This window comes from Orcinus orca, chromosome 12 (assembly GCF_937001465.1).
Source record: "Orcinus orca chromosome 12, mOrcOrc1.1, whole genome shotgun sequence".
NCBI classification, from domain to species: Eukaryota; Metazoa; Chordata; class Mammalia; order Artiodactyla; family Delphinidae; genus Orcinus; species Orcinus orca.
In genome coordinates this window covers 14,816,277-14,841,284 of record NC_064570.1, presented here as the reverse complement: position 1 = coordinate 14,841,284, position 25,008 = coordinate 14,816,277, and the positions used below count along the sequence as shown (strand labels likewise).

Sequence of the window (25,008 nt, the reverse complement as noted above, 5' to 3'; positions counted from 1 at the left end):
TCGCTAAATAAAAACCAGCTGAAATACCAATAAAAAGATCACATTAAGATTGTGTATACTACACATGAGAGTAGGAATTATTTTTACTTTATATGATTCTGCACCATTGGTCTTGGGAATAAAGTACTAGCTAGTGATAATAGTGAGAGGCATTCCTTTCTCTGTGTGCCCTCTGCTTATGCCTTAAAGTCATAGAGAGGTTTCTGTGTGCTTGAGGAGGGTTGCCTGGGTGCCCGTATGAATGTGCGGTAATATGAACGTATATATGTATGTGTGAGAAAGGAGAGGGTCTGTTTGTTTTTGATTTTGGGAGTTTTCTTTGGCTGCGTTGGGTCTTCGTTGCTGTGTGTGGGCTTTCTCTAGATGCGGCGCGCAGGCTTCTCATTGCGGTGGCTTCTCTTGTTGTGGAGCACGGGCTCTAGGCGCACGGGCTTCAGTAGTTGTGGCATGTGGGCTCAGTAGTTGTGTCGGCCCCCGGGCTTAGTTGCTCCGCGGCATGTGGGATCTTCCCAGACCAGGGATCGAACCCGTGTCCCCTACATTGGCAGGCAGATTCTTAACCACTGCGCCCCCAGGGAAGTCCCGAGAGGAGAGTACTGTATGTAGAGAAAGAGGCCGGCGGCGAGTCAGGGAGCAGCAGAGGCGGGCGAGGCTGGCAGGTCTGTCCGTGCCTTGTGTGTGGAAGAAAACGTTCACAATTTCATCCTACAGATGCTTGTAGTCCCCAAATACACAATTCCCGCCACCGTTTTTGTCAGAGCCGTGTTAAACATTTAGTAAATTGGATCTAAGTTGTCAGTGTGGACGGCTTGCTGTTTGATGCAGTATAAATTATTAGTGAAGTCTGTGTCCTTCTGGCTTTACTTTCTGGCATTGTAGATTTGGTTTTCACAAACAAAATGTAAATCGGTGCAATTCATACAGGCCAGTGAAAAGAGTAAAGAGAATTGATACTTACTGGAATCATCATTGACTTCTTCCCCCACATATACTACTTTATTTATTTGGGGTTTTTTTATATGGTAAAATATACATAGCATATCATCTGAATCATTCATAAGTGTGCAATTCATGGCATTAAATATATGCCACGAATGGCATATAGGCCAAGGCTTGGGATGGTTACACCATCACCACTAACTACACCCCAAACCTTTTCATCATCCTCAACCCTCCCTCAATAATAAGTCCTCACGTCCCCTCAGCCCCTGGTAGTCACCATTCTACTCTCTGTCTCTATAAATTTGCCTATTCTAAGAACCCCATACAAGTGGAATCATACCGTATCTGGTTTATTTCATCATGCATAATGTTTTCAACGTCCGTCCATGTTGTATCATAATATATCAAACGTTCACTCATTTTATGACTGTATAACATTCCATTGTATGTCTATACCACATTTTGTTTATCTGTTCATTTGTCAGCAGACACTTTGCTGTTTCCACCTCTTGGCTGTTGTGAATAATGCTGCTATGATCGTGGGTATGCAATAGCTGCTTCCAGTTCTGTTGGATATATACCTGGAAGTGGTGGGTCAGATGTTCGTTCAATGTTTAACCTTCAGAGAGACTTAATTGGCTTCTTCTTGTGCCTCAGGTTTCAGTGTAAAAAGGACACTCCTTCAGAAATGCTTTTCCTTACTGCCTGTTCAAAACGGCACCCCACCCCAGACCCCTTCCCGACACACGCCGTCATATCCCCTCCTTGGTTTCCTAGCTGGGTGATCCCTAGTTTATTTGACCCCTTTCTGTGATCCTCCCACGGGATCATCAGCTCAGGGAAGCCAAACCTTAGCTCTTGCTCTCTGCTGCCTCTGCAACACCCAGAATAATGCCAGACACACACGGGGCAGCCAGTCCCTGCTCGTTGATGCTCTGTTCTCTTCTCTTCCAGTCATGGATACAAATGACCGATTTCTACGAAAAATAACCATCGGGCAGGGAAACACAGAGAAGGGCTTTTCTCGGCAGGTAGGTGGTGTTTTCTCCAGGGAGGACTCTGCTCTTGCACTTAAAGCGGCCCAGAAGCTGTTTCTCCACACTTCTCTTCTTGTTCTTCCACCCACAGTAACCAGTGGGCCCCTGATGAGTCAAGGTATTTCTTCCAGTCCCTCAGCAGGACTGGGAAATCATCAGGAGACAGAAAGTCTCCAATATTATTTTGCCATCCTTTTTCTGTGTGATTTTAGTTGTGTTTCTGGTAAGAGCCATTCAGGGTATCCCTTGAATATACATTCTAACGTATTTTATACGTTAGATATAAAATAGTACGAACCCACCCAGTTCGTACTATATCTGCATAACAACTGAAAAATGAAAATCTCAGACACATTACTCACGTTTCATAAACCAAAGAATAAACACCCAATTATTTGACTTAATAGCCTGAGAAGCTGTTAAGGATAATGTCTTATTACCCAAATCCAGAAAATGTAGAAGATAGATTATGATGTCCACCTTCATCTTAATAGGTCTCCAGGATGGGGTGATGGTGCTTAGTGGATATAAATTCATTCTATGATTTTTCAGCCAGGCCTGGCAGGCCTCTAAATTATTATTTTTTTGTAGTAAACTTTATAGCTTAAGACACTTTTAGATTTATGGCCTTTACATTGTTAAGTTTTTATTAACCTAAAAAGAATCACTTTTACTATAGTATTCAGTCCTCATACCAAGTAGACTTTTGGATCTTTTGAAATATTTGAATTAAAAAGTGAATCTGAACAACAAGGTCCTACGCTATAGCACAGGGAACTATATTCAATACCCTGTGAGAAACCATAATGGAAAAGAATATAAAAAAGAATGTGTGTGTGTGTGTGTGTGTGTGTGTGTGTGTGTGTGTGTGTGTGTATAAAACTGGATCACTTTGCTGTACAGCAGAAATTAACACAACATTGTAAATCAACTATACTTCAACTTAAAAAAATTAAAATTTAAAAAGTGAATATGAGGATGGAATCGAGAAGACAAGCTAAGCCCCTATTCCATCCCTCCTGCAAATCCTGAAACTTGCACACACAGACAGATTTCAAATAGTCGGTATCCTTGCTAGAAAACCAGAGTCATGGCCATACTCTTTGGGGAAGCTTCTGAAAGATAGGAAGATGGAATTGGATGGGTGGAGAAAAGCACAAACCAAAATATGGTGGAAGTATTGGAGGGGGTTGCTAAATTCAAAGGCGTTAGATACCCTACTTCGCAGATACAGGAGAGGGATGGGGACAGCTCCCAAAAAAACTGGTGCACAGGCACCTTCCTGGGACACCTGTGTTGAGACACAGCCAGTGGTACATTGGTCTCAGCCTTGGGGCCCAGCCGTGGGGGGCGGCTCACATCAAAGTCACAGATTCGCTTGTGTACCGTGCTTCCTGGCTGGCAGTGAAAAGCATCTGGTGCCAGGAAAAGCAGTATATTGTGACACTTAGGAGAGGGCGCCTTTTGTCATTTGCACAGTGGGCAACCTCAGGACTAATCCTGTGAGAGACTGCAGGACGGGAAGCCAAGGAGCAGCATGTCCTATGTCCTACTCTCTTGAATGTCTAGAGACAGGGTGAGGTTGTCAGAAATCAGGTCCCCAGACAAGGAAAAGGGAGCATCAAAGCCAGGAATCGTCTGTATTAAAGGAAAACACATATCATGAACATGGACACCAGACGCAGTAAAGAGAAGCTTAGATGCCCTAGACAAGATTGCAGATCAGATGGTGGCGGGGTGGGGGGGGACTTTGAAGAGATTACCATCAGTATTCTCAGAGGCTTAAGGGAACTGTCCTACAAGGATTGAGAATTAGCTGTTGTGGAAAAAAAATGGGTTAAAATCTTGGAAATAAAACTGTAGTGTCAAAGTAAAAATCCAGTTAGTAGATTGAATAAGAATAGGGTTATCTGAATGAGAGAGGAAGTTCCATCTAAGAAACTCTCTCAGAACATTCTACCAAAAGGAAAACCATAGAAAATATAGAGGAAAAACCAAGAGACATACGAGACACACCGAGAAGCCCTAATACTCATCTCAAGTTACCGGTGAAAGTAACAGAGAATGTAGGGAAGAATGTATTTGAGGAAATAATAAAAAGGGAATTTATTGACTTTAAGGAAAATTTAGAATTTTCATATTAAAAGACTTAACAAGTGCTGAGCGGCATAAATGAAGTAGACTTACACCCAGACACATAATGTTGAAATTTCACAACACTAAGGGTAAAAAAAAAATTCCAAAGAGCTGCCAGAGAGGAAAAACGTCTTGATGAGTCACAAAGGAGTAAGATTCAGATTGTCATCAGACTTCTCATTGACAGCACTGAATGCAAGGTGACACTGGGAAAACCGATTTGGAGTTCTGAAGGGACAGGATTTTCAATCTAGAATCCTTGAGTAGAAAGAAAAAAAAATTTGGAACAGAAAATACAAAATAAGCTGGCATAAGTCAAACAGTAGTTTGGCCTAGTAGAATTGGCACTGACATAAAAAGCAGAAACTCTAACGAATAGATAATTTTGACATAAATAAAAATTAAAATCTTCCATATGGAAAAATGATTTACAAAATCAGTAAAAGACCAGTAAGAGTCTGGGAGAGGTTATTCGCAGTATAAATATAACAACGGGTTAAAGTGCCAAGCATAAAAAGAATTTCCATAAATTAATACCTCAAATACTGCTCTCAGTAAGGCCTTCACTGGTCACCTTCTTTAAAACTGCACCTGCCTGTCCCCAAGCTCCCTCTTTCTTTCCCTGCTATCCTTACTTATTTTTTTATTTTCTGCCTCCCCCCACTAAGATGTGAGTTTCATAAGGGCAGGGGTTTTGGTATGTTTTGTTCACTGCTGTATTCTCAGTGCATAGGACTTTGTTACATAGGAGTAGTAGGTGTTCAATAAATCTATACTAAAGAAATGAATAGGATAAGTAGAAGATAATAAGACTTATCTATGAGCTCATTAAAACATAAATAAATTAATATTAAACGTTAGTGAGGATGCAAAGACATAGAGACTTTTATACAGTATTAGTGAGAATATAAATTGTAAAGCCTTTTGGATGATAGTTTGTCAGTATTTAAAATTTGAAATGTCAGAACAGTTCTAACTTCAGGACTACAGATTTTTCTTAAAAAGAGGGGAATATTTACTCAGGTACAAAAAGAAATCTATAATATAGGATACTAATTGCAGCATTTTTTGTAATGGTGAACATTGGAAGCAATCCAGTGTTCATCGTTAGGGGTGATTACATATATTTGGTGTATCCTTTTGCACAACAGAAACAGGTAGCCGTTGAAAATGATAAAGTGTATATCGGGGGAGTGACATGGAGCTCTCATACAGATTGTGAAATTGAAGGTTTGTCCATACAAACGTATGGACACCAAGGGGGGAAAGTGGTGGTGGTGGGGGGGTGATGGGATGAACTGGGAGATTGGGATTGACATGTATACACTGATATGTATAAAATAACTAATAAGAACCTGCTGTATAAAAAAATAAATAAAATAAAATTCAAAAAAATAATAAAATCAAATCTTGGAAAAGAAAAAAAACACACGTTAAAAGAATTTGGACTAAAATGAATATAGCGTAATCCAGTTTATGTTAAGAAAAAGCCAGCATACATGTTTATATGTGTAAAAACACATAACATGGAAGCTGGAAAGCTGTTCACTTTCTGAAATCAGTGACTTCTGATTTCAGAAGAGGAATAGTAAGGAAATTCCTTCACATTTTCTCTGCGTATTTTTGTACTCTATCTTGGCACTAGAGAGATGCAGGATTAACAATTGCTGTGATCTGAATGCCTATTTTGTGCCTTTTATTGGTAGGCCCATTACATACGTGAGCACATTTAGTTTGTAAATCTGGTTTGCAAATGAGAAAAGTTGCCATATTGTGTTAAGTGACTTGTCCAAGGTTATGTTCTATATTGCTTTATGCATACATATTGTTAAGTAAGAAGGGATTATATCTAAGAGGTTTACCTGCTTTTTTTAACCTTAAAACTATTGAGAACATCTTTTTATGTCAGTAAATGTCGATCTATATCATCTTTTTTGGCTTGTGAGACCACACAGCTCGTGGGATCTTAGTTCCCCAACCAGGAATCGAACCCGGACCCTTGGCAGTGAAAGTACGGAGTCCAAATCACTGTACCGCCAGGGAATTCCCTATAGCATCATTTTTTTAATGCCTATATGATACCACATCTTGTAGATGTACCATAATAGATACAACCATTTCTCTGTTAATGGACACTTAGGGTGTTTGCAGTGTTGGGCTATCATAAATAAGCTGTAACATACACATGATAAACAGATCCACACTTGCAGAGTCAAAGGGGATTCGCATCCTTGTCAACATGGCTTTTTGTCTTTTGTCTAAATCTGTGATAAACAATAAGAATAATCTCATCTACACCTTTATGTGATTTAGAAATATTTTATTTGCAAAACAAAAGTGAGCAGCCCTCTATTAGCTGTACCATTCAGGCACAAAATGAGTAACTATATTTATATTGATCCTTGTTTCATTTTGATGTTGCTAGAGATGCAAACTTTTGAAATTGTAACGATTACAAATGAAGAACTTATGGGTGTTATACATTCCACTTATCACTTACACAGTTAATTTTTTTTTTTTTTTCGGTACGCGGGCCTCTCACTGTTGTGGCCTCTCCCGTTGCGGAGCACAGGCTCCGGACGCGCAGGCTCAGCGGCCATGGCTCACGGGCCCAGCCGCTCCGTGGCATGTGGGATCTTCCCGGACTGGGGCATGGACCCGTGTCCCCTGCATCGGCAGGCGGACTCTCAACCACTGTGCCACCGGAGAAGCCCACACAGTTAATATTTTAAGAATATTTCTAGCCTCAGGTTTTGTGCAGAAAGTCTCATCACTTTTAGTTACTTTTCATATGTACTGTTTTTAATGGAATGGTGGTGTAGAAAACCCTAAATTTCATACAATGAAAAACCACTGAGATTTGGAATGGGTTATATTGAGAATATAATAGTTGAGTATAGGTGCATTTGCCTTTCAGGTAATGTGTTTTCAGTAAATGAGTGACTACTGAAATCTCAACCAGGAAGTAGCCAGAAAGCTCCTTCTTTCCTTCACTTCCTTTCTTGTGGGTGCCGGAAATGGACAATAAAATATCTCCTGAGGTGATCCCTCCAGGGCACAGCCATTTCCTATGTAAGACTGAACTTGTCTGGCTCACATGCCCCTTGGGAAGGAGTGTAATGAAGCGGTTTTGTCCGGTGGCTGAATTCGGAGGGGGAGGATATGCGGGGTCCTTGTGTCTCTTTTGGTTCCTGTTGGATTGTGTCCAGCTTGGAATCAGAGCCAGGAGCGGGAATAGGAAGGCCAGGGACATTTCTCAGGAAGTAGACGCTCTCCGGCATTCGTGGCTGGACAATTCATGATCTGATGTGGCCAAGCCTCCGTGGACAGCTCAGAACTGATTCCATGTCACCTTGTGACTGGGGGGATGACAGAAGTCGAGGGTCTCCTCACTGCTGTGCTGAGCTCTAAGTCTGGGAGACTGGCCTCAGAACCCTCTTTTTTCACGATCTGCTGCTTACCTCTTCGCTGGGCAGACACGTGCATCCCCCTTGACACACGTAAATAACAGCAGGGGTAGGCAGCAGACTCTTCCTTTATTTTGCTGATACGCATTGAATGCCTCCCGCATTTCACACTCAGGCCTCCAAGCTGGGGACTCAGGAGCAGTCCCTCCCCAAATGGTCCCTGCCTTCATGGCACTTACAGTCCACTGGTGGAGCCGTGCGTCCATCACGTCATCACATTAATAATTCCGAGGCTGAAACGTGCTACAGAAACAAATCTCATAGCGCCGTGAGCTGCCGTAATTGGGGGCCCAGCCAGGCCGTGCTCAGCACAGCAAATGGAGGAAGGAGTGGCCTCCCTAGGGAGCACCAATCCCAGGACCAGGCATGTGCTGGAAACTTGTGCCTCTGAGAACGGCCCATCGAGGGTTAAACCCTGGGCCTGCAGGAATTGCTGTAATACAGATCCCCATGGAAATGGCCATCCAGGTGGAGCTGCAGCTGACCAGTACCTTGGCTTTGCCTTTTCAGGCGCAGTTTGACATCACTGTGGCCAGTGAGGTCATGGCAGTGCTGGCTCTGACTGACAGCCTCACGGACATGAAGGAGCGGCTGGGCAGAATGGTGGTGGCCAGTGACAGAAACGGGCAGCCCGTGACGACAGGTGATTTGGTACGTCCATCTCAGAAGCTCCAGAGAGCTCGCTGCCCCTGTTTCTTTTGGGATCAGGAGAAGGTTTTCTTCCTCTTACATCACTGGGTAATAATGGGGATTCAGAGAATTTCTGCACACGTTTTCCTGCTCACCATCCCGTTTGTCTTACAACTTCATCATGTTCTCACAGGCATTTATAACATGCTTGTGCCTGACTGCAGCCAAAGCCTATGCAACCTATTTCGTGAGCTTTTCACCATCCTTTCCAATCGTGATCTCTGCTCTGCCTGGGGTGCGGTCATCCTCCTGCAGCCTGTGGCTTTTTTAAAAAAGTGTGATCTATGCTGGCTTTAAATTGAGGGCAGATCACCTTTCCAAGGAATAAGAAGTGACTCCACCTTCATGGAAGGAAGGTTAAGTTAAAAATGGCACATTTTTGGCTCCAGCCTGCTCCCTGGGCACCCTGGCTTGTTTAAATTTGTGCCTTCGACTTGGGTTTCACATGATAAAAACAGAGCTCCGCCTTAATCATTCTTACTCATGTAGCTTTCTGTTGCGTGGAATGATGCTTCTTACAAAGCTTTCATGGCACACCACCACCTTCCTTAGTGCTTTTTGTAATTTGGCATGCTAATCTTTTTTCCTTTTTTTTTTTTTTGCGGTACGCGGGCCTCTCACTGTTGTGGCCTCTCCCGTTGCGGAGCACAGGCTCCGGACGCGCAGGCTCAGCGGCCATGGCTCACGGGCCCAGCCGCTCCGCGGCATGTGGGATCTTCCCGGACCGGGGCACGAACCCACGTCCCCTGCATCGGCAGGCGGACTCTCAACCACTGCGCCACCAGGGAAGCCCTCTTTTTTCCTTTTTTTAATAACCAACTTTACTGTTAATCCCCGTCAGTGGTGTAGCTATTTCATTTGCTTGTACGTGTTTATAAGCACATAGTACTTAGTACAACGTAGGCAGCCATTACTCTAAATTTAAGCTTACTTTCCCACATATCGAGTCACGTACCATAATGGAATCTTAAATGCACACTGATGATTGAAAAACAGTTGTGAAAAGGAGACAGGCAAATTAATATTTTTATTAATTCCAGGGCCTTGGGATATAATTTTAAACCTTTGCCAAAATGTCTTGGTTACCTTTTGGCTCTTTTGAAGAGATGAATCTGAATGACTCGAGTCTTGTCAAGTAGATTAAATAGATACATTTATATCAGCAGCCCATGGAACGCTTAGTATAAGGCTTAAAGAGAAAACTCAAACCCAGGTTGCTGTAAAAGTACTGCTTTTTAAAAATGATCAACACCTCAACATTTGTCTCTAAACTTGCATATAATAGTTTCTGTATAAATATTTATCTGTATCCTCTTAATCTTAGGTATCAATAAATACGTGCCAGGAGTAGTTTGAAACTTTATCCACAAATATTTCCCTAAAGTTACTCCTTTGGTTTGTGATAAAACTCTTGGATCTGGACCAAAAAAACCCAAAGTTAACTCTTTTTAGTTTTCTTTTGTGTTTCTTGTTTACAGAAGGTAACTGATTTCTTCATATATTTATAATAGGAAGGTTACAGTTCTTGCAAGGTTTATTTTCTGCAATAAAGTAGAAAGTAAATTTGATTTTTAAAGAAATCTTCAATGATTAAATATTATAAAAATACAAAAATAGAAACTGATCATATAAGAGAAACACTTAACATTGTTGGTGATGGAGATAGAAGGAGAAAGTAATAAACGAATGCACCTTGGAGAGCTGAAGAGTCTCTAGATTCTCCCACCTTATCTGTTAGGATCTGTTGCATGCCACATTTATTTTTTCAGGGCCATGTTCACATGCATTTGCTCGTATTATGGCCTTCCCATAACTGACTAATCTGTTGAAAGATACTTGCCTAGTGTCTTTAGAAAAGGTGGAAGGGAGTTTTTTTTAAAAAAAGCTTCCCTTTGTGGCCTTCTTTGGCACAAATAGTTTCCCCAGTAGCTCTCCGACTTCATCCCTGCTGTGTCTCTTCCTCCACCTCTTCTTTTCCAGGAATGGGATAGGGAGCTTCGAGAGAGCCCAACTCAAGCATTATAGGATTGGAAGGAAGCAGCCACAATCTATGTACAAGTGGCATCAGCTCCATTCTAGGCAGACATAGCACGAGAGCCAGAAAAGGGGGAGCCTTTCCAATGCAACAGCGTTCTGAGTGCCTTCGGTTATCTGTGGGATGAGAGGTCGAGAGAGGGTGGGAAACCAGAATGGGTGCCTTTAGACACGTCCCTTTCCCTTTCTTCGTTCCCTCTGTGTAACAAGCCTTGTTTTTGTTCTTCATCTGATTTCTCGGGGCAACAGTGTAATCTCTGGTAATGAAACATGATGTGCATAGTTGCAAATTGAAAGGTATGGCAAGCCTCTTATTTCCGTCAAAGGAGGTTTTTTTAAAAAAAATGCGATGACTACTACTTCCCCATCACATCTTAGAAGGGTTGGCATCCATTCAGGTGGAGGAGACATGGACAGAGGCAAGAGCACTGTGTCACCTATAGCTCAGAGGTGACGGCGGCCGGTGGGGATGCCCACCTAGGAGGTAGGCTGGTGAGAAAAGGCTGAGAGACCCTTGCGCGAACGATCTTTTGTCAATAATCTAAATAAGTGGGCTTTTTTCTCCCTTTCCTTCAGGGGGTGACAGGTGCTTTGACTGTTCTGATGAAAGACGCGATAAAACCAAATCTGATGCAGACCCTAGAAGTAAGTGATTTTCATTTCATAGACATTGTCGACAGAGTCGCACTAACTAGGTTGCTTGTGCGTTCCCACACGTGAGCACTTCCAGCCAATGTGAGCCCATGAGGAGCATCAGAATAACAGCTTGGTCATCCCCCCAAAAGCTCAGACTTCTTTGATATGATTCATATCTTGCCTAATTAAGTACTAATTGGCCAGAGGAGAAACTTAGAAACTCAGTGTCTGATATCTCAGTAACTTGTGTAGCCATGTTCATCACGTTTACATGATGTTTTCTATGTTGCTTTTTTTTTTTTTTTTTTTTTGACTTAGCTTCTCATAATCCTTAAGTTTGGGGAGTTTAGGTTTGTTGTCTTTTTTCTCTCCAAGCAAAACGCAGAGTATTCAATAAACTCAAACGTACACACACACACACACACACGCACACACACAGAGTAATGCTGAGAAATGTTTTCTAGGAAAGTGTGCTGTGCTCCGCTTTTTTAAGAAGGTCGTTTTCTGTATATGGCTTGCTCAGTGGGGGCTGACACAGCCGATGCTTTTCCTTCTGGAGCGCTTGCTCTCTTGCTTTTGACGCCTTGCTTTCCTGGACCTTCTCGGTGGCCTCTCCTCCGTCTCCTTAGCTGCCTTCTTCTCACTTCTCCAGCTGCGCTTTCCTGCAGTATCAGCCATGTGATAACCCTTGAACTCTGGCTCTGAATCTCCTGACCTCCGCATTTCAGACTTGTAGGTGTGGTTACCACGAGCTGCTAGGGTGGGTAAAAGGCATTTCAAAGTTATGCATAAAAAAAGCATCTTTGATTCCTATCCACCTCCTACCTCCTCCCAACTCGTTCCGTCCCCCAAACCTGGTCAGTGGTTCGAGCCCAAAACCCACCTTCTTGTCATTTTCTACATGGCATTTCTACATGTTATTTTCTACATGGCATTTCTACATGTCATTTTCTACATGATATCTACAAGATATCATCTGAGAGCCCCTATTTCTTTTTTTGTTTACTGTATTTCTCCTCCCACCAGGATGAGAGCAGGACTTTTTCCATCTTGTTCACCATCGTATCGCCAGCTCCTAGAAAGTTCCTCACACATATTAAGTGCTCAGTAAACACTTGCCGAAGAATTAAATGGATATTTATTGTTTTTACTCCATTGCTCCTAAAAATATATACATGTTAGATAAATAACTAAATGAATGAGAAAAATGTATAAAGAGACATGATATTGCTTCATCATAACACTTCCCCCTCAAAAATGAACACATTATCATCATCATTAGGGATGACCAGCTTACTGTTTTAAATAATTATCTTTCTTAGGTTAAAAATTACTCCCACCTTTAATACATATCCCACTCTAAAAGGCTAGCTTCTTGTTAGTTGAATGAATTACTGGGTTGCACTGCCCCTAAGCAGTTCTTACTGTACTCACATTTGTGACGTCATTTTGATGTCACAGGCAATGGGCATTGTTTGAAAAATGAACACAGCATTCCGTTAAAATATCTGCATGGATGAACTCTGCTACCTGCGTCCTAAATATTCATTCCACATTAACGTGGCTAATCAGTGGCAGTAGGAACCTAAATCAACAAACGATCTCAAAATCACTGGTTAATGTACAGGTTCTGCTTTAGTGCTCATGTTTGAACACACTTGACTGTTAGTCCCAGAGGAGGTTATCAAGGGTTCCATTGCTGCAAGGTGCCCGGAGACCAGTAGTTCTCAACCCTGGCTGCACGTTAGAATCTCATGGAAGGATTTAAAGATGCTGATGCCAAGCTCTCCCCCAGACAAAGTGAACTCTAGAATGTCCGGCAGGTAAGGCTTGGATACCCTGGGTGATTTTTGTATACATATAAGCTTGACAACTTCCCTGTGGAAGAGAGAGGATAAGAGTTCTTAACATTTTACCATGGGTTAACCATATGCAGTGTTGAGGAAAACACCTACTTGCTGCAGTCTTTTGTCCAATATGGGAGCTCCTGGCCACTTGTGGTTATTTCAATCTAAATTAGTTTAAATTAAATAAAGTTTAAAATTCAGTTCTGCAGTCATACTAGTTCTGTTTCTACTTATTTATTTATTTTCACCAGCCGCACTTTAAGTGCTGCGTAGCCACCTGTGGATGGTGGCTGTTGCATGAGATAGTGCAGATACAGAATGTTTAGAGCCCTGCAGAAAGTTCTTTGGATAATGCTCTTTTAGATCTCTGGTCAGCAAAGAGCAACTGAAGTTTTAATCTTCAGTCCATTATGGAGAATATTCACAGCTTTGTCATCATAGAAACCAAGATATTTCCTGTTACTACTTTCCTAAATGTTCTGCATATAAAATAAAATATTGAACTCACGATAGATATTTTTATGTCTTTGGGTTAGTGATAGAATTTCTTAAACAAAGTATTAACTCCGTATACTGCATCATATAAGTATAAATATCAGCTGAGTGTGTATTTGTGTCTGTGTTTGAATGTCCAACAATGATGGTCTAAGAATTTTTCTATTTAAACCACATACTGGGAGTTCAAAAACCAGGGCTCTGATACTGCTTTCGTGATTAATCTGTGTGGCTTTTAATTTCATTTTAAATTAAAATTAAATGCTGCCCATCTAGTCCCTGGAGTGGCTATCCCAGGAATAGCAGTGTGTTTATGCTGATCCAGCCATACCCTGTCACCTGTCGCCCTGGAGACTGGTGCCAGGTGCTTCTCAGACAGATGGCCAGGATGAGGGTTGCAGGGCATAGGAGAGTGAAGCCAGCCGCCCACCCAGGGGTGGAGCCTGTGACCTTGTGTCTTTAAACTTTTCTCATTAGCTCCGCTACTAGCTTTCCACAGGCAGCCACGTCCTAGGACTGGCAAAGGCTAGGAGGTGATGGAGGCGTTAATACCTTTTAAACAGTGTTTCCGTCAAAGCACTTAAAAGGCTTATCTGCATAGAAGTGAGAAACTATAGATGGATAGACAGGTGGAGATCTAGACAGTAAACATGCATGTATGCATTTCCATAAACACGTATCCCACTGTATTATTTCCACAGACATTTGTATGGCCGTATCCGTACTCTGTGACTGTCCCTCCTGAGGACTTTGGGGGGAAACGTAAATAGAAAACTCTGAGTGGATTTGATCAATTCCTTTTCACTCTCAGTGACGATTTTTCTTTCACTGCCTTTCTTCCTGCTTTTGTTCACCTCTCTCAGCTTTGAAACATGCTCGCCCACAGCCCATCCTGGTTCATGGGAACTTTCCATGGTTCCCAGGCCCCATCCCCTGCATCACTCCCTGCCTCCCCCATGTCAGTGAAAGGGCAACCTGTATTTTCACAGGTGGAGCCAGGGTTCACGCACACAGACCTCAGTGGCCCCAGCTGACTCTGAATACAGCCTAAACGATTTAATGCACGTGGGTGATTTTTTTTAGCGAGGGCTACAGTCTCTTCTCTTTGACAAAAGAGAAGTGTAGAAATGAAAGTAAGAATGACTATATGACAGATTTTGTTTAAATAATTAAAATCTAAAGTTTTTGAGAATTCCCTTGTTTTTTTTTTGCCTTTTTAGTAACTAACATTTTAGTATGGGTGAAATTTTTCTTTTGTTTTAATAATTACCAGGTGACTTAACTTAAAAAATTAACAGGTAAGAGGAACAATGAGAAAGACAGAGTTTTTAAAAATCAGAATAAGATTATTATTGTAAATATAAAAATGGCTTATAATAAAATGTACTTGCCCTGCCATGATTCCCACGATTCATTTATTGTGTTGATTTTATGATTAGATTTTTCTTGAATTGGTTAATTTCTTAATGGGGCTAAACAATTTAAACAAGCCTCTTAGACCATCAAGGTTTAATTCCATTCTTTGTAACAATATAATGCAGAATAATATGAAATAAGGTTTATCTCATGGTCACTGAGACAGCTAAAACAGTGGCTTATCAAAATTATAGTAGGAAATAACTGATTCTCATAGTTTTTTTTTTTTTTTTTTTTTGCGGTATGCGGGCCTCTCACCGCTGCGGCCCCTCCCGCTGTGGATCACAGGCTCCGGACGCGCAGGCTCAGTGGCCATGGCTCACGGGCCCAGCCGCTCCGCGGCATGTGGGATCTTCCCGGACCCGGGCACGAACCCGCGTCCCCTGCATCGGCAGGCGGACTCTCAACCACTGCGCCACCAAGGAAGCCCCTCTCATAGCTTTTTAAAATTTGCTCTTCCGCTTCCACAGGGGACGCCTGTATTTGTGCACGCTGGCCCCTTTGCCAACATTGCCCACGGCAACTCTTCAGTGTTGGCTGATAAAATTGCCCTGAAACTGGTTGGTGAAGAAGGATATGTAGGTAAGTCACTTTTTTTAAATGTAGTTTTTGAAGAATATTGAAAAAATCTGAAAGGTGATGGCTGGAACAGAGTGAGATCCATTCTGACTTGAAATATATTCTTGTAAGCCCACCTTTCAGAGATGGCCTCAGTACCGGAAAAACCCTAAGGTCTGGGCTGTACTAGTGACATGACATTGTGGTCGAACCATAGATTTTGATGTCAGGTGCATGTGGTTTAGAATATAAGCTCTGACACTTGCTGACGACGTGACTTTGGGTACAGTGTAATGACCTCTGAGCCTCAGCTTTCTCAGCTGAGAAATGGTGATAACAATATTGTATCAAACCTTGTAGGGTTATTTTGAAAACCAAATGAGATTATTTATTCATTCAACAAATATTTATTGACAACCTAACACATACAAGGCATGCGACTCAGAGCTGTGGCTGTGCGGTGAGCGAAGCAGACCTAGTCCTGCCCTGCTGGAGCATACTGTGTGTGTAATTTAACAGGAGAAAATGCTCATTAAATGTTATCCAATACTAGCAGTAATAGTAATACTGATTACTTGAAATGAAATCAGTCGGCTCTTCGTTGAATCCGAGTGTGGTTTTGTGGCCTAATGGAGGGGAGATTCCCAACCATTAGACTAGGACATTTTTATTAGTAAGGCCTCAGATGTTTTGCTGCTGTGAAGCTCTTCTTTGTGGTACCTGCTTCTCTCTAGGTTTTGTTGGACATTCCAGTCATAAAGAGGGGGACACTGCCATAGAGTTTGCTCAGTCCGTGCCAGCCCCAATCCCACCCACAGTATTAAGGTTGTAAGAAAGAAAGAGATAAACAAGGATTCATGGAATATCACCTTAATTTGACATCTGAGGCATTACACTGGCAGATTTTCACATGCCAACAAGTAATTTACATTCACTGCGTGAGTGTCTTTAATCAGGTCTAGCAATTGCTTTTTTCCCACTGATCGTTAGCCTTGTATCTCAGAAGTGAGTTATTTTACATGAAAAGATTCTGCTGGACAGAAGATCTTAGCTCTGCATTTTTACACTCGGCCGTTAAAAAGATCACTCAGGGTGGCTGAGTCTGTTTTAAGAATTCCTTATAGACATACAGTCAGGATCAAATGAGGATTTATGTAGTTCATTTCTCAAAGGTCTGCATTATACAGCTCTCGTGTACTTTGCTGCTTGGGTACGAAATCCGCTATGAGAGTAGCTAGACATGCTGTCTAAGTGGATTTGCTCCATTGATAACAGCATAATTGTAGAGCTAATGGAGGAGGTTGAGTAAGGGCAGGCACTGAAAAGTTGGACGCTTACGTGAAGTGTAGGTTCTAAAGCATCAACTCCACAAATAAAAGAGTTTCTAGAAAAAAGCACTCTATTTTATGCTGACAGAGCTCTCTGCCTCTGTACCAATCCTTCCTTTATCAACACATATTTATAGAATATGTGTTGTCATGGCTAAGGATTTTAAAGGCCTGTGCTGGTGATGCGCACAGAACATACTAGCTCTCTGTGTGACCTTGGACAAGCCATTAGCATCTTTGGGCGTGTCCCTTGTAGGCAGTCTCATCTGAAAAATGAGAAGCTGGACTAGACAAGGAATTGGATCTGGATGGTTAGCCATGGACCCAGAGTTAGAAGCTGTGGAATCGGAACCCTGCCTGGTAACATGACTTGAAGCCATTTACTTAATTTCTCTAGTCTCTGTGTCCTCTCTGATAAAAGGAGAATACCTGTGCTGCAGTATTTTAATGAGTAATATCAAAAGAGAAAGTGCTTTTAAACCTGGAGAACTATGCAAATGTCAATAATTATGTGAATTGTTTCTATGATCTCTTCTAGTCTAAGAGGCTGTAAATGGGAGATAGTTCAGTGACAGTGAAATCTGCCCACTGCCAGAGGTTTAGAAGCCTAGTTCTCGAATCAGAGTATCTCTGTCAACTCCTTTCAAGTTGTGTAACTTTAGGCAAGGTAACCCTTCTGTGCCTCAGTTTCCTTATCTGTAAAGTAAGGATTTTAATAGGACTTGCCTCATAGGTTTGAAATGAGGATTAAATGAGACCATGTATAAGTCCTGGCATGGCACCTGACACATGGTAAGACAGGATAATTCTTAGCCACTTCTCATTATTCACTCCATTATTGATACATGACTGATGGAGGTTAAATTTCCTTTTTTATTTAGTTTTTATTTTCAACTGTGGCAAAATGCTTAGAACATAAAATGTATCATTTTAACCAATTTTTAAATATTTATTTATTTATTTATTTTGGCTGCACTGGGTGTTAGTTGTGGCGTGCGGGATCTTTAGTTGCGGCATGTGGGATCTTATAGTTGCAGCATGCGAACTCTTAGTTGTGGCATGCATGCGGGATCTAGCTCCCTGACCAGGGATCAAACTGGGGCTCCCTGTGTTGGGGGCATGGAGTCTTACCCACTGGAGCACCACGGAGTTCCCATTTTAACCATTTTTAAATGTACCACTCAGTGAAATGCTTTCACATTGTTGTGCAACCGTCACCATCATTCATCCCCAGCACTCTTCATCTTGCAAAACTAAAACTCTGTATCCGTTGAACAACAACTCCCCGTCTCTCCAGTGCCTGAAACCACCCTTGTACTTTCAGTCTCTGAACATCACTATCCTAGGTAATTCATACCAGTATTTTTCCTTTTGGGACTGGCTTATTTCACTTAGCATAACGTCCGCAAAGTTCACCCATGTTGTAGCATTTGTCAGAACTCCCTTAGTAATTAATTAAGGCTGAACAATACTCCATCGTATGTATGTAACGCATTTTGTTTATCCATTCATCTGTCCATGGACACTTGGGTTTCTTCCACCTTTTGGCTGTTGTGAATAATGCTGCTATGAATATGAGTGTACAGATATCTCTTTTTATATTATTTTAATATATAAAGATCATGGTCCATCATGTATAACTGTGTAACACCAGTGACTTAGATCAGTACAGACCACAAGACTCAAGACCTGTGGTGTTAAACTCTCACGAAGGTGGCAAATTGATGCTGCAGCTCCGTGAAATGCTGGGAGCAAAGTCAGCGTCCTGAACAGTGGGAATAAGGAACAAGCTCTTTCCCCGCTGCCTGGTCAAGCCCGCTCTGTGGGCTGGTTCATTCCTTGCACTTGGAATAAATTTATGGTAGATTGCTCTTGCTCCCAGTTAATATCTGGTTCCTTTAAAATATTTTTTAAAGCATTCCTCTAGTCACTTTGGTCACAAAAATAGTCTCATTTTATTAAAAGGATATGGGTCCAGTCTCATGAAAACTCCAAATTTCATTCAAATTGAAGCTTCACCCTGCCTTCCTGGGTCTGCCTCTAGCTGACAGTGGGATGGGGAAGGTGGCTGCTTCTCTGACCCCCCTCACCTTGCACTTAGGTCCGCTCTGGCCTCTCCAGGGTTGAAGGTTGGCCATTCGATGGTACCAGTCTGGCCTCTTCCACACTCTTGGCAGAAGACCTCTGTCTTCTGAAAATCCTGCTGCCGGTTCCACACCTGGTCTCAGGGTACCACAGCCCTTCGACCTCTGACCTACCATCAGTGGGAATGCAGTTACATCTCTCGCACAACCCTGTCATGGGCTGTTTCTTTTCAGCTCATGGATATTTTTCATACCCCGGTCCACCCGTGTCCCTGATGGCAGTGTCACTCTTGATTCTTTGCAGTTGTTCTGCTACAGCCTCATTCACTAGCTCCAGAAAAGGGGCAGCAGCTCTGCCTCCTTCCCACTGGAGGCGTGGAGTGGGGCTGGCACGTCCATAACTTTCTTTGAAGAAATCCTTCCCCACGATTTCTTGTCAACCCCTTTCTTTGAAAGGTATCTCTTGGACTAAGGGATGCAAAGTGTATTTTCAAACAATTCCTTTGCACGTGCTGCTAGGTCTAGCGTTGTCCTTTGACACGTGAGCAATTGACATGGTTTTGGGGTGTCAGGCAAAAGACCCCCATTTTAACATCCATCTACAGAAGTTAAATGCCGTAGTACAGGTTTGTCTGAAGTCTGAGTATGAATTTATGTCCATAGAAAAGTCGTTGTATATAGGAGACTCTCTTAAGATTAAAAAATGCTCAAACTCAAAAAGATTGGTAACTTGGAATACATTTTAAAAATAAATTTTTCATGATAAAAGATACAAGATTAAAAAGGCGTGTGACAGATTGGGAGGAAACATTTTCAAAGATAACAGACAAATGACCAGCCTTCAGAATAGATAAACTGCCATGGACTATAGACTGATTTTTTTAAAAAAGGGACTTCCCCTGGTGGCGCAGTGGTTAAGAATCCACCTGCCAGTGCAGGGGACACGCATTCAGTCCCTGGTCCGGGAAGATCCCACGTGTGATGGGAAATTATTAGAAGTCATGCCCCCCACCCCAATCTCATTTCTCTGCCCTCCCCACTAGAAGTGCCCACTGTCCTGGATTTGGGGTGTTGATGCTCGGGTTTTTAGTTATTGCTGCTAACTTACATATATTCTTTAGTATATATCAACGATTTTCATAAACTTTTTTAAAACTTAGGAGTAGGACCTCTTAATAACAGGTCACCAAATTTTACAACCTGATCTTCCAATGCTTGAGTGGAATTCACTTAGAATAATATTAAGTTAGACTAATTTGGGTGTGGGGGGTGTTCATTTTGATTCCAGTATGGTTTATTGGTCATTTTCTGCTATAATACTGAAACTCCAGGAAATGGAGTGCAGCCACACGAATTAGATTGCAGGCTTCAGCCGCCTGGATTTGAATTGCTGTCTGCTGTGTGCCCACTGTGACCTTAGGTAGGACGAGTAACCTCCCCGAATCTTGGTTTCTCCTTACCTAACTCAAGGCTTGTTTTCAGGGCTTAGTGCAGTAATGCTGGAAAAGCACAGACCCTGGTGACTCTGGCCCAAACAGAACAGTGGACGCCAGCTGCTGTTACCACGTTAAGATGCTGACGATCTTTACTTTTAAGATAAACCTTCACAAATACTAATGCATTCTTTCAAGTGAAGAATATCTGTGTTCTGACAATGGAAAACACTACTGCTTGTTCCCTTCTCAGACAAAGGCGTTTAGGACCATTATCCATAGACGGGACCTGAGATTCTGAGCAGATCTGATGACTCCTTTGGGTTAGGGGAATCCTTCTGGAAATATGGGGATCCTTCTGGAGTCCTTCTGGAAATGCTGTATAGTTACCAGGGAGAAAGCAGAATGCCCTGGAACCCAGCAAACTCACAGGTGCATATGATACCCAGTACAGTTCCCTCTTTAAATTTTAAAGTCTTACTTGCTCACTACTGAAATAACAGGAAAAGGATTTTAGAATTTACAAAAGTAATGTGGTGTTGTATCTTCTCTAACCAGTTGCATCTAGCAACTGTGAATATACCACCACTTCTCCGTTCTCTTGTCAACAGATATTTAGGTTGTTTCCAGTTGTTGTGTTATTATAAATAGGAAATGTTGTGATGAGCAGACATTCTTGCTCTTATCTCCTGGTGCACTTGTGCAAGAGTTTTACCCTAGGAAAGGATTAGATATGCTGGTAACATCCTACATGTGAATAACATAAAACAAGAATTTTCCCTTGTTAAAACCTCTGCCCCTCCTCCAGCTACCCCTTCCTCTGTAGGCTCCTTTGCTGAAGCAAGCATCGTCCCGGTGCCTGGGCTCATCCTCAGATCCTTTCTCTTGCTGCCCTATACTTTCACCCTAGGACCTGACTGACCATCTCCACACGTAGCCAGGACCTTTCCTTGACCACCATATATCCAGATGCCTCCTCACACTTAAAAATTTCTAAGCCATATTTTTGATTCTCTTTCCATAGGTCCCAATCCTGCTTCCCCATCTCAGTTGATGACAGTTTCATTCTTCTGGGTGCTTTTGTCAAAGGCCTTGAAATCATTCTTCCTTCCTCTTTTTTACTCACACCCCAAACCCAGTCCATCACAATGGATGTGACCCAACCACACCTGGCACATGGCTGCCCCACCTGGTTCAGGTCACCACCATCTCTCTCCTGGGCTGTGTGACAGCCACCCTGCACCCCTCCCTGACCGCAGAGTCTGTTTCCATAATGCCACCAGAGTGGTCCTATTGAAGCCCGAGTCACACTCCATCCTGACTCTGCTAAGACCGTCCGGCTTTGTAGCTTTCAGAATAAACCCAAACATAATCTCTTCCACCATCTGCCCCTCTGATCTCATCTCCTGCCATGCCTTTCCCCCATTTTGCTGAGCATCTGGCATGGGTGCTCCCCGCCGCCTTCCACATCAGGGCCTTTGCACGTGCTGTTCTCACTCTCAAAGCTCTCTCATAACTACATGGGTTGCTCCCTTGCCTCTCTCAAGTCTCTGCTTATGTGTCAGGGAGGCCTTCTGCATGCATTCTAGCTGAAAGAGCACCCGCCCCCCCACAGCACCCCCATCCTCTGTGCTGCTCCACTAGACATGCAGGCATTTGTGTGAACACTGTCTGTCTCTCCACTGAATATAAATCCTTTAAGGCACTGGGTCTTTGGCCCTTTTGTTCACTGTGATATTCTGAGCTTCTGAGTAAATATCTAGTAAATGACTCCCCAATTCAAAGAACTCCATGGAGCTGGGGAGCATCCATTAATTTTCCACCTCAGAAGTATAAAAATTACAAACGTGCATTCTAAGGACAACCCCGGTTCGAATACCAGCTCTGTTCCGTATCAGCTGTGACTTTGAATGAGTTATGTAGCCCAGTGTGTTCTCAAACTCAGCATAGCCATTCCCTCTTTTTATAACAAACACTTGACTATCGTCAATAAAACTCAGGTACTATAACCTTCTACAGGTAATTTCAAAACACAATGTAATGTGTTAGTTGTGATATAAAACTATTTTATGGTAACATGATATGTATTTCAGTGTGTATTTATTAGGAAAACTACTTCGACTACGCTAAAAGATATTCTGAGTAGTGCTTGCACATACAAAAGAATTCGTTCACAGGACAGCCACAAGTGCAGAAGGATTAGGCGTGTTTCGGCACCTCAGATGTCACAAGTGGTTATCGGCATTGGTGATGCGATGTTCTGCCAAAGTGAACATCTCTTGGCAAAGTTCCAAAGAAAACAAAGTTAACTTTCCTTCAGTTTGCACTCTTGTTTGCATTCCTTAAAAATGATAGCTATTGATAGCTTGATTTGGAGTTTTTATGTAAAACAGATTGTGGGGAGGGCTCTAAGGTCATATAATCACAATCATGTCTTCCAACTACGAGAGTGGAAGGAAAGTCAGGTGGGGCAGGGGACAGATCTTTGTGGGACTGTCCTGCACGGTGCAAGGTCTCCAGTGTGCTGGCCCCACCCACATCTTGAGGACCTGCTGTGTGCTGGGCATCCTGCTGGGGACTTCCTCTGTGTTTTATGTATATGTTAATATGTCTTATACCAACCCTAGGACGCAGTTGCCATAATACACCCCATTTTACAGGTGAAGAAACTGAGTTAGTAGTTGCCCAAAGGCTAACAGCTAGTGCAAGGGGGGAGCAGAGATTTGAGTCTAAGCCCCAGCACCGAACCTTTGCGCTTAGCACTGTGCTTTACTGCTTCCTAAATGTGCACTTTCATTCTGTACCACCATTATCACATAGCCCTATGCTTAGCGTGTAACCAGCACTAAATAAATGTTTTTTTAAATGAAAAGTTAATAATACACATCAGTTTACTGAATAACTTATCTACTGGTAAACATGTCTGGATTTCCTCTAGGCTTTTTATGGTAAACATTGGCGTATTTGCCCGGTGGTTTTTTGAGGCAATAATTCATTAATTAAAAGAGTAGTTAAATAAGAAGAGTAAACAGTTTCGAAGGAGTTTTGAACTTCAGGAATGTCTAACCTGACCTTGACTGTTTCTTTGTGTGCCACAAAATGCAAATTTATTTTCAATGACTTATCTAGCCTGTCCCTACTTAGGACTTGCGTGTATTCTAAATAATGTGCTCGTAATGTAGTTCTACTTTCCATCATAAAACATGGAGTTAAAATAAGACCCCTGTCAAAACACTGTCTTGCAGGGATTAGTGCTGTGAAAGTTAACATAAAATGATTTTAAAATGCATAACCTTTTTGAGGATTAAAAATAAAAATGTCCACTATGCAGTGACTTTAAGTTTATATTGTTTGACTACTATCTTCCCCCATCTCGGCTGTGAACTTTTAGCCTGAGGATGCCGGGAAGAGTCCAGCTGCCCTTACTTAATGTATAAATTGTAGTTTAGAAAACTGCAGTTACATGAGGTTGTTCTTAAGCTTTTAGCAATGTTTGATATAATTACAATATTGCGCTGTTCTCACGCAAAGAAAACCTAGTAGAACTTTGAGTAAGGAATATAAGGAAGCTGACTGTCACTAAATGAGTAGTGTATTCTTGTGTGGAACTTTTTATATCTTTTTGGGGGAGGGGAGAGAAGATTGGATTTTTAGGGCTTTCTAAAAGTCTCAACCTCTTGCTAGCTTCAACCATAAATGTTCTTTTAGCCATTAATGTTTTGATGTAAGTAACGTAAATTTTAAAAACTACCTGAAGTTTAAAAGAACTATGTCAAGTTACTAAGTGCTTGGTTATCCAGTTCAAAATAAAGCAGAGTAAAGAAGTAACTCTTTACTTGAAGAAAGAGGTATGTCAATGGAATGATAAAGACTTCATGCAATAGGAGAATTTAAACAGATTTGAAAAACAGAAACTAACAATCAGCATCATATTAAATATTGAAGTCCTAAATGTACACGAATGTATTCAGGCCATGACAAGAATACTTATGATGGGGCTTCCCTGGTGGCGCAGTGGTTGAGAGTCCGCCTACCGATGCAGGGGACACGGGTTCGTGCCCCAGTCTGGGAAGATCCCACATGCCGCGAAGCAGCTAGGCCCGTGAGCCATGGCCGCTGAGCCTGCGCGTCCGGAGCCTGTGCTCCGCAATGGCAGAGGCCACAGCAGTGAGAGGCCCGCGTACCGCAAAAAAAAAAAAAAAAAAAAAAAAAAAAAAGAATACTTATGATGATCACCATCATTATTCATCATTATTCTGCAAGTATTAGCCAATGTAATAAAACAAGAACAATACAAAAGTATAAATATTAGGAAGTGATAAATTTTCCACTATTTATGTACAGTATGATTGTATAATAGAGAGTTCAAGAAATTTATTTTAAGTAAATTGGTTGGTTGGTTATTTGGATGCAGTGTAAGTATGTAATAGTTTTTCTTTATATCAGCAATAAACAGATACTGTAAAAGGGGAAATATCCTATTTATATGTGTCCCCAAACTATAAAATACCTAGGGATAAATTTAATAAGAAACGAGCATATAGAAAGAAAACCATAAAATGTTATTGAAAGGCACAAAGCAGGACTCTTGTCTTTCAATAACTCTCTTGTTTTTTAAGGAACCTCCATACTGTTCTCCATAGTGGCTGTATCAATGTACATTCCCACCAACAGTGCAAGAGGGTTCCCTTTTCTCCACACCCTCTCCAGCATTTATTGTCTGTCGATCTTGTGATGATGGCCATTCTGACCGGTGTGAGGTGATACCTCATTGTAGTTTTGATTTGCATTTCTCTAATGATTAGTGATGTTGAGCATCCTTTCATGTGTTTATTGGCAGTCTGTATATCTTCTTTGGGGAAATGTCTGTTTAAGTCTCCTGCCCATGTTTGGATTGGGTTGTTT

The 25,008-nt window shown here is 41.9% G+C and overlaps 1 protein-coding gene and 1 long non-coding RNA gene across 9 annotated transcripts in view; one reads left to right on the top strand and one right to left on the bottom strand.

Annotated features, from left to right (window-relative positions):
• The window catches only part of MTHFD1L (methylenetetrahydrofolate dehydrogenase (NADP+ dependent) 1 like), a 199,920-nt gene that overhangs the window by 66,903 nt on the left and 108,009 nt on the right, over positions 1–25,008 (top strand). For 3 of the 8 annotated variants that reach the window (XR_004476641.2, XM_004263713.4, XM_033404970.2), the window contains exons 17-20: positions 1,897–1,973; positions 8,093–8,233; positions 10,883–10,951; positions 15,171–15,282. Coding sequence is in view for 7 of the 8 variants with exons in the window: in XM_004263713.4 (XP_004263761.1) it covers positions 1,897–1,973; positions 8,093–8,233; positions 10,883–10,951; positions 15,171–15,282 (399 nt within the window). In the remaining variant the exon portion in view is untranslated. Of the gene's footprint in view, positions 1–1,896; positions 1,974–8,092; positions 8,234–10,882; positions 10,952–15,170; positions 15,283–25,008 lie in introns of those variants that run through there. The other 5 variants (XM_049695148.1, XM_049695151.1, XM_049695149.1 and 2 more) reach the window with 5 other exon arrangements.
• LOC125960615 (uncharacterized) overlaps positions 1–25,008 on the bottom strand; it is a 292,168-nt gene that overhangs the window by 199,532 nt on the left and 67,628 nt on the right. The window lies entirely within an intron of this gene.